This window comes from Scyliorhinus torazame, chromosome 2 (assembly GCF_047496885.1).
Source record: "Scyliorhinus torazame isolate Kashiwa2021f chromosome 2, sScyTor2.1, whole genome shotgun sequence".
Lineage (NCBI taxonomy): Eukaryota > Metazoa > Chordata > Chondrichthyes > Carcharhiniformes > Scyliorhinidae > Scyliorhinus > Scyliorhinus torazame.
Genome location: NC_092708.1, coordinates 170,313,323 through 170,321,584, shown reverse-complemented (window position 1 = coordinate 170,321,584; position 8,262 = coordinate 170,313,323). Strand labels below are relative to the sequence as shown.

The following is an 8,262-nucleotide window of genomic DNA, read 5'->3' as shown; positions in this document are numbered from 1 at the left end:
TAGAGCTTAAGTGGTGATTATTGGCTTCTCGCCATGCTACGACAGGATCTCGATTTCGCCTACGTGAGCAGGCCAGTTGCATCGCTAATGGTTTGGCGCCTGGCGCAAATCACGTTTTTCACCTCTCTTGTTATTCAGTGGCCTCGCCGCGCTATTGCATGAAGGTAATGAGGCCACTGAATTGCACCCTTACTAGCAAGTCGTTTAATTAGTTTATCTATAAATCTAGTGCAATATAGGTACTGTCCCAGTCCTAGTTTAAACTATTGTCCAATTGTTCTCGAAACCCAAACAAAACTTTGAGACTCACCAACAAATCGCCTACCAATGCCTCTGAACTCAGTTCTCACTGCCTCATGCTCCCTCCATCAGACCAATCCTTGTTCTCTAAGAGAAGACCTACTAATCTCCCGCACTGCTTCGAATTTCCTCACTCAAATTTCCAGAGTTAAGAAAATATTCTGTTAAGTTGAACTTCATGCTACTTATTTTATTTTATTTCTGGATTAATAACTGATAAATTGACAGAATGGAAAGTTACAGCCACTTAAAACTTGGAAACATAAGAACATAAGAACTAGGAACAGGAGTAGGCCATCTGGCCCCTCGAGCCTGCTCCGCCATTCAATGAGATCATGGCTGATCTTTGTGGACTCAGCTCCACTCTCCGGCCCGTACACCATATCCCCGAATCCCTTTATTCTTTAGAAAGGTATTTATCTTTTTCTTAAAAACGTTTAAAGAAGGAGCCTCAACTGCTTCACTGGGCAAGGAATTCCAGAGATTCACAACCCTTTGGGTGAAGAAGTTCCTCCTAAACTCGGTCCTAAATCTACTTCCCCTTATTTTGAGGCTATGCCCCTAGTTTTGCTTTCCCCGACCAGTGGAAACAACCTGCCGGCATCTATCCTATCTATTCACTGTCATCGTGCCAATTTAACTTTCAATTCTAAACATTTGATTAATTATAAATAAATATATTCAATTATATCCCAGATATTCTTCCGTTTTGCAACAAGCTGCCGACGTGACATCCAGACTTAACCAGAGTTTTCACAACTGTTGACTTAGAAAAAAAAGAAAAATGCTCACCAGCCTATGGAAGATGAAGGGCCCGATTCAACGGCCTTGTCATGCCTGACTTAGTGTCGGGACGAGGCCGTCGATTCTCGGGAAAGGTTTCGTTAAATCTCGCAAGTCGTTGCAATCTGGATCTCACCCATATCCAGATCTGCATATTTAAAGGTGTTTACGGGCTTCTCATGGTGCCCAGGACCTAACGGCCACTCCTGGGAGACTGCACCAGGGTGTCATTTAGTACTGGTTTCCACAAAGGTGGCCCAGTCGTAATGGCACGGGGGGGGGGGGGGGGGGGGCAGTCTCCCAGGCCATTAGAAATCCCCGGGTGATTAGGGCAGGGTGGCACCTTGGCACTTCCCTCTGGCACCTGGGCACCTTGGCACTGCCAGCCTGGTCCACTGGTAGTGCCACTCTGAAAGGGGGGAAGGAAGATTGGGGCAATCTTCCAAAATGTCAGCCTGATTTACATGGAACCTTTCCTGCTGGGCTCACCAGCAGGAAATTACTCAAGTGCGGCCTCAGTGGAGAGAAATTCCTCCAGGCAAAGAAAATGGCAAAGTGCCTTTGAAGAGCAGGGGGCTGGATTCTCCGCTGTCGCGGATTCTCCGTTGAGCCAGCAGCGCACCCCACACCCGGGGATTTCCTGATGGCATGGGGCTGCCCATAATGGGAAACCCCATTAGCCGGCTGGCAGGGCAGAGAATCCTGCTGCCAGCGGGATGGAGAATCCCACCCAGGGTCTTTCTTGGCACTGCAAACACTGAGAAACACACTGCTAAACATGCCCAAAACCAGACATAGATTTTGTTTTCTGTTAAATCGCACCCAAAAGAATTGATTGAAAAATGGTAGCCCCCTTCCCCTCCGCACAGAATTTCCACTTGTAGCACATTTCCGACTATTCACTCAACAATTAAAATGACACAGGAGCTTTGGAGTACAATATGAAATTGAGTTACACTGACAGCTACACATCAGCCTATTATATGGAATGCTGGAATTATTCTGGATATACGTATCTGCATTTTGGCCAGTTGTGCAGTCTGCAGCAATCTTTACATAGAAATGTTGGAAACGTATCTGACAGAATGTGTATTGATACCTGTTTGGGAATTTCAGTGTAAGTACAGTGTCAGGAACACAATGAATGAATACCAATGCACTTTTGCGTTATTCACACAACAATTAAAATGACATTGAGGCAAAACACATTCACTGATACACAGGTGCTTTAAAATGGCTTTCTTTACAATGAGTGTATGTGACGTGTGTTTTGCTGCTTTTGTGCTGAGTTCAAACTATTGCAATCATTAAAATAACAAAGGTACAGCCCAGGGAGGCAATTCTGTCCAACATATAAATACCAAGCTGTGTGAAGTGGTGAAACATAATCAGTTACTCAGCTAACTCTGAGCTCAAAATGGGAAAGGCAAGGATAAATCAGAGTTTATATATTGTATTGGAATTCTTATTTCTGTGCTTGAAAAATTATTAATGAATAAACCTGTGACTTTTTCCACAGATTATCTTTTACGAGGACAGGAACTTCCAGGGTCGGCACTATGAGTGCAGCAGTGACTGTGCTGACCTGTCCCCTTACTTCAGCCGCTGTAACTCCATCCGTGTTGAGAGTGACTGGTGGGTGATGTATGAGAAACCCAATTACATGGGATACCAGTATGTTCTGAGCAGGGGAGAATATCCTGACTACCAGCGCTGGATGGGATTCAATGACAACATCAGGTCATGTCGCTCCTACCCACATGTAAGTTGCTTTTGGTGATTTTTATTTTGTATCCAAACTAAGACTTAGAAAATGATAAGTGTGCTGAACATTTGATTTTGTGCACATCAGCTCTGAAGAGCCATCAGCTGTTTTGGCAGGTTTGATTTTAACATTAGCCAGTGGTGGTTAACAGGAAGTGAATTGTCTGCCTGTCAAACATCCAGCCTGACATGTTTTTCTGTCACCATTTAATTTTGTAACTGCTGTGGTTCCTAAGTCAACAGTTGTGAAAACTCTGGTTAAGTCTGGGTGTTACGTCGGCAGCTTGTTGCAAAACGGAAGAATATCTGGGATATAATTGGCTATATTTATTTATAATTAATCAAATGTTTAGAATTGAAAGTTAAATTGGCACGATGACAGTGTAATGCAATAAATTCATCTACAGATGGACTAAGACATGATTGGAAATAATTTGGTGACAGGCATGTGCGTACTCACTCCATTCAACTTATTGTAAATGTTTAATACTTTCTAGGAAATAGAAAACTGTTCCCACACAGAGGAACAGAGAAACTAGCTGATCACAATAGGAATCAGAAATATATACAGATTATTACTGATATTAATAAACCTCTGTCTGTGTGCACCAATTAATATCAGTTCCCTGTGCACTCTTACACGCACATCACTGATTAACTGTTTAAACTTAGATAGGAGCTGCTTGTTTGTAACAAGTCTTAAAGATAATTAACCTATTGAATCAATGGTCATAAATTATCTCAGCTTTGCTCTCATTGTTGATGTCATCATCTGGGCTCCATTATATTCCTTCCTTCACAATGTTTCTCTTTTTCTACATATAACAAATGTATATTAATAGTTCAATTTTATTTCTCTTACAGTACCGAGGTGGAAACTACAGGATGAAGATTTACGAGAGGCCTGACTTTGGAGGACAGATGATGGAATTCATGGATGACTGTCCATCTGTCTATGATCGTTTCCGTTACCGTGACATCCACTCCTGCCATGTGATGGACGGTTACTGGACCTTCTATGAACATCCCAACTACAGAGGCCGACAGTACTTCATGAGACCCGGTGAATACAAGAGATACAGTGACTGGGGCGGCTTCAACTCAACTATCGGATCTTTCAGACGCATGAGGGATTTCTAATCTGTTACGGTTAAATGTGACCTTTTCTGAAAAACTTGTCAACATAATAAAATACATTCTATTACATTGCCACATTGTTTAAATCACTTATTTTTGGATGCTTGTTGAAAGTTTCCAAACAAAGTGCTATATCTGATGTTCACATGCAGAATATTTTACAAGTTATGAGGTTATCATTAAAGTGAGAAAATACAGAAGCAGAAAAATTGTGGGCCAAGATCCTGTCAAAAAAGTGAGAGCAGGTCAATCCTGCCATCCCTGTTGAGGTTGTTGAAGTTTCTATTTACGGGAACCACAGGTTCTTTCTCCCAGTTTGATCATCGTCCGATACGGAATGCCACCAGTGAGTCTGTGGGCTGGAAAAGTGTGAACTTGTAAAAGATGTGGACCACACTCCCAGCACTTTCCCGATCTGAAGTTTCCTGAGCACAGGAGTGGTGAAGGAGGAACAATACCAGAGGAGAGAAAACCATTAAGAATGTCCCACAAAATGGAAGCCAAAAAGGGAACTTTGTCATTAAATTTAGTCATACAAGGCTCATGGGATCATCAGATGATACTCAAAACAAAATGAGCTTGAATGGGGCATGAGGGCTGATAGGAGAGAATTTAGAGAAAAAAATGCAATAACAGGCTAGTGCTCAGGAGATCTTCAGAGGAAGTGGCTGGGTGGGTAGTCTACTGGAAGCATTACAGAGGCAGGCACACAGAGAATAGTCCAAGAGATTGTGATTCATTCAATCAAACACACATTGGGAACTATGTCCCACGACAGAAATATTTTAAGTGGTTCCACTGAGGCAGGCTCCGTTGCTGCACGCTCTGCTGCTGCATGCTCCGCTGTTGCTGCTTCCTCCTCGTCTAGCAGCTCATATAGCTGCAGGGCATCCCCCAGGGCTGCAGCGACTGGGAGGAAGGCCACCATTGCTGGCTGAATTTCAATATCCATTGTCTGCAGGGGGTGAAATGCTGACGTGTTAGCATGGTGCGTACCCTCGTACCCAACCGTGCCCAAGCTGCCCCCGGGTGGCACTGCAGACTCTGTCCCTAGATGTCCCCTCCCCCATCCCCACACCCCTGGCCTTTTCGGTGCCCGGCACTGTGGGGACTTTGGCCCTGGCGCTCGTCCCTGCTGTCAGCGGTACCATAGGCTGGTACTGCCCTTGCCCGTGGTAGGCTCCGCGGCCCCTGCCCGGGGCCGCTGTAGGGATTACAGTGGCCGTTGTTCTGGGGGGCCGCCTGATGCCCTGCCAACAGGTGGCGGACGGTTGGGTGGGGGGGGGGGGGTGGTATGGTGGAGGATGGGTTGCGGGCATGGTGGGCTGGAGGGTAGCAACTGGGAGGTGGGATCACCCTTGCGGTGATACCCCACCATAGGGGTGATCAGTGGGATGCGCAGCAAGATGGCTGCCTTGCAGACTGCGGCAATAGAGGCCCATGCCTGGACACCATTCCAGTCCCGTGGGGGATCACCCCGGCCACATGCTCCGTTCTCCCGTCAAATCCCCCGCACAGGCAGGGCCCCCCCCCCCCCCACCACCACAGCCTCTCTGTGTCCTGCCTCAGTCACAACGCCGGTTTCATGATTTTTAAAAGAACAAGTCAACCCCACTATCAGGAATTAGGCCCATCAGAGATGGAGAATTGCGGAGGCCCCGGAGGATACCGAGTCGAGCCTGCTCGTGATATCCAAATGGTGTTTACTGTATGTGTGTTGTGGAACGCATTAACGCCGCTGTCGAGGCGACGGAGAATGGCGATTTGGCATGAAATTGGCACCCGCTTCGATTTCAGCGTTGGAACCAATTGTTCTCCAAATCGCGTTTCCCGATTTTGGTGTTGGCCGACAGAAAATCCCGCCGAATTTTCGCCTCAACTGCTTTTTGTGGTTGTGAATTCCACAGATTCACCACTCTCTGGTTGTAGAAATTTCTCCTCACCTCACTCGTAAAAGATTTATCCCTTATCCTCCAACCGTGGTCCCTGGTTCTGGACTACCCCACCATCGGGAACATTCTTTCTGAATCTACCCTCTCTAATCCTGTTCGAATTTTAGAAGTTTCTATGAGATCCCCTTTCACTGTTTCAAACTCCAGTGAATATGGTCCTGACTCTACCAATTCCATCGTGCTGAGGCATCAACTTGGGCTCAGCGAAGCATGACGGACAGCATGTCAGGATCAGCAATGTGTACATGACATGAAATGAAATTAAATGAAAATCACTTATTGTCACAAGGAGGCTTCAAATGAAGTTACTGTGAAAAGCCCCTTGTCGCCACATTCCGGCGCCTGTTCGGGGAGGCTGGTATGGGAATTGAACTGTGCTGCTGGCCTACCTTTGTCTGCTTTAAAAGCCAGCGATTTAGCCCTATGCTATACCAGCCCCTGGCTTCATTATCTGAGGAGTCTCGAATGGTGCTTAACAAATGGTGCTGGCAGTCATCCGCAATCATCCCCACTTCTGACCTTATGATGGAAGGGAGGTCATTGATGAATCAGTTGAAGATGGTTGGGTCTAGGACATTACCCAGGGAAACTACGGCACTGATGTCCTGGAACTCAGATGATTGACCTCCAACCACCACAACCAACTTCATTTCTGCTACGACGTAGCAAAGAGTACAGTAGCGAAGATATTTCGAAAGATCAACTCAATCCATAAGAGGGCCATTCAGGAGTCTGGTAACAGCGGGAAAGAAGCTGTTTCTGAATCTCTTGCTGCATGATATTATGTTGCAGTGTTGAGGGGTGTTGTTTCTTACAGTGCAGACTCAGCAATGTTGTGGGGTGTTGTTTGTTACAGTCCAGACTCATTTTCATATTTTAACAAGTTCAGTTTACCTGAAGCCACATAAAAAAGAGATGCCAACCTGAGAAGATACAAAACAGTACCACAAACATGTTAAGCAGCATAAGCAGCATGTTATATACAGCACTAAGCAATCACAGAGACAGCACATCAAATCAAAACACTGCAGTCCTGCTAAATCCAGTTGTCAGTAGTGTCACATAATTAAACAACAGGAGGAGAAGGGTGTACACTTATCGCCATTCTGAATGATAGTGGAGCAAAATGAAGTGTTTGTAACCAACTTCAGTCAGAAATGCCAAGTGAATGATTCATGCCAGCCTCCCCAAAATCACAAATTAAACCTACTCACGTAATATCAAGAAATAGCTGAGCACAAAAACGACATGCCCTGGCTGTAGTGCTGATGACTTGTGCTTCTGGACTACTCGTATCTCTAGCCTTGCTTTTCGTTGAAACGTACAAAATTGGAATTGACCCACCATTGTGGAAAATTATCTATGTATGTTCTGTCCATAAGAAAGCAGGTCAAATCCAATCTGGCCAATTACCGCTCCGTCAGTTTACTTTCAATCAGCAGTAAAGTAATAAAAGGTGTCAGACACTGCACTATAAAATGGTACTTACTCAGCAATAACCTGCTCACTGATGCTCGGTTTGCATGCCACATTGCTACAGAATTAGACTATAAGACCGTAAGACATTGGAGCAGAAGTAGGCCACTCGGCCCATCGAGTCTGCTCCGCCATTCAATGGGATCATGGCTGATCTGATATAATCCTGAGCTCCACTTTCCCGCCTTACCCCCGATAGGTTTCTCGTCCCCATTCTCCTGCCTTCTCCCTGTAATCCCTGATCCCCTTATGAATCAAGAACCTAACTTATAGACCTGTCTGAAAGACAGTCAGTGACTTGGCGTCCACAGCCTTCTGCCGCAATGAGCTCCACAGATTCACCACCCTCTGGCTGAATAAATTCCTCCTCATTTCAGTTATAAAGGATAGTCCCTTCAATCTGAGGCTGTGTCCTCGGGCTTTAGTCTCTCCTACCAGTGGAAACATCCTCTCCACGTCCACTCTATCTAGGCCTCTCAGTATTCGTCAGTTTCAATGAGATCCCTCTAAACTACAACGAGTCCTCAATCGTTCCTCACATGAAAAGCTCTTAATTTCAGGATCATTCTTGGGAACCTCCTTTGGACTCCTTTCAAGGCCAGCACATCAGGGTTCAAAATAGCTCACAAAATTCCAAATGGGGTTTGACCTGAGCCTTATATAAGATGACATTAGCCATATGCCAGTCCTCTGGACCCCTCCCAGACTCCAGTGATTCAGAACCCTGGGGTGTAGTCCATCCTGTCTGAGTGGTTTATTCACATTCAGACCTTTCAGCTTCCCCAGCACCTTCTCCTTAGTGATGGCCACTACACTCACCTCTGCCCTCTGACTCTCTTGAAGTTCTGGG

General features: G+C 45.5%; 1 protein-coding gene across 1 annotated transcript; it reads left to right on the top strand.

Moving 5' to 3' along the window:
- The first annotated feature begins 2,583 nt into the window (after positions 1 to 2,583).
- On the top strand, positions 2,584 to 4,056 carry LOC140393407 (gamma-crystallin M2-like). The gene is made up of 2 exons (XM_072479787.1): positions 2,584 to 2,845; positions 3,712 to 4,056. The coding sequence occupies exons 1-2, from the start codon at positions 2,726 to 2,728 to the stop codon at positions 3,985 to 3,987; spliced, it is 396 nt and encodes a 131-aa protein (XP_072335888.1). The 5' UTR covers positions 2,584 to 2,725; the 3' UTR covers positions 3,988 to 4,056.
- The last annotated feature ends 4,206 nt before the right edge of the window (positions 4,057 to 8,262 follow it).

Bases quoted from the DNA above. Each gene is read 5' to 3' on its own strand.
- LOC140393407 (XM_072479787.1), top strand. From the start codon at position 2,726: ATGTATGAGAAACCCAATTACATGGGATACCAGTATGTTCTGAGCAGG. The intron at 2,846-3,711 runs GTAAGTTGCTTT...TTTCTCTTACAG, and splicing joins CATGTCGCTCCTACCCACAT to TACCGAGGTGGAAACTACAG.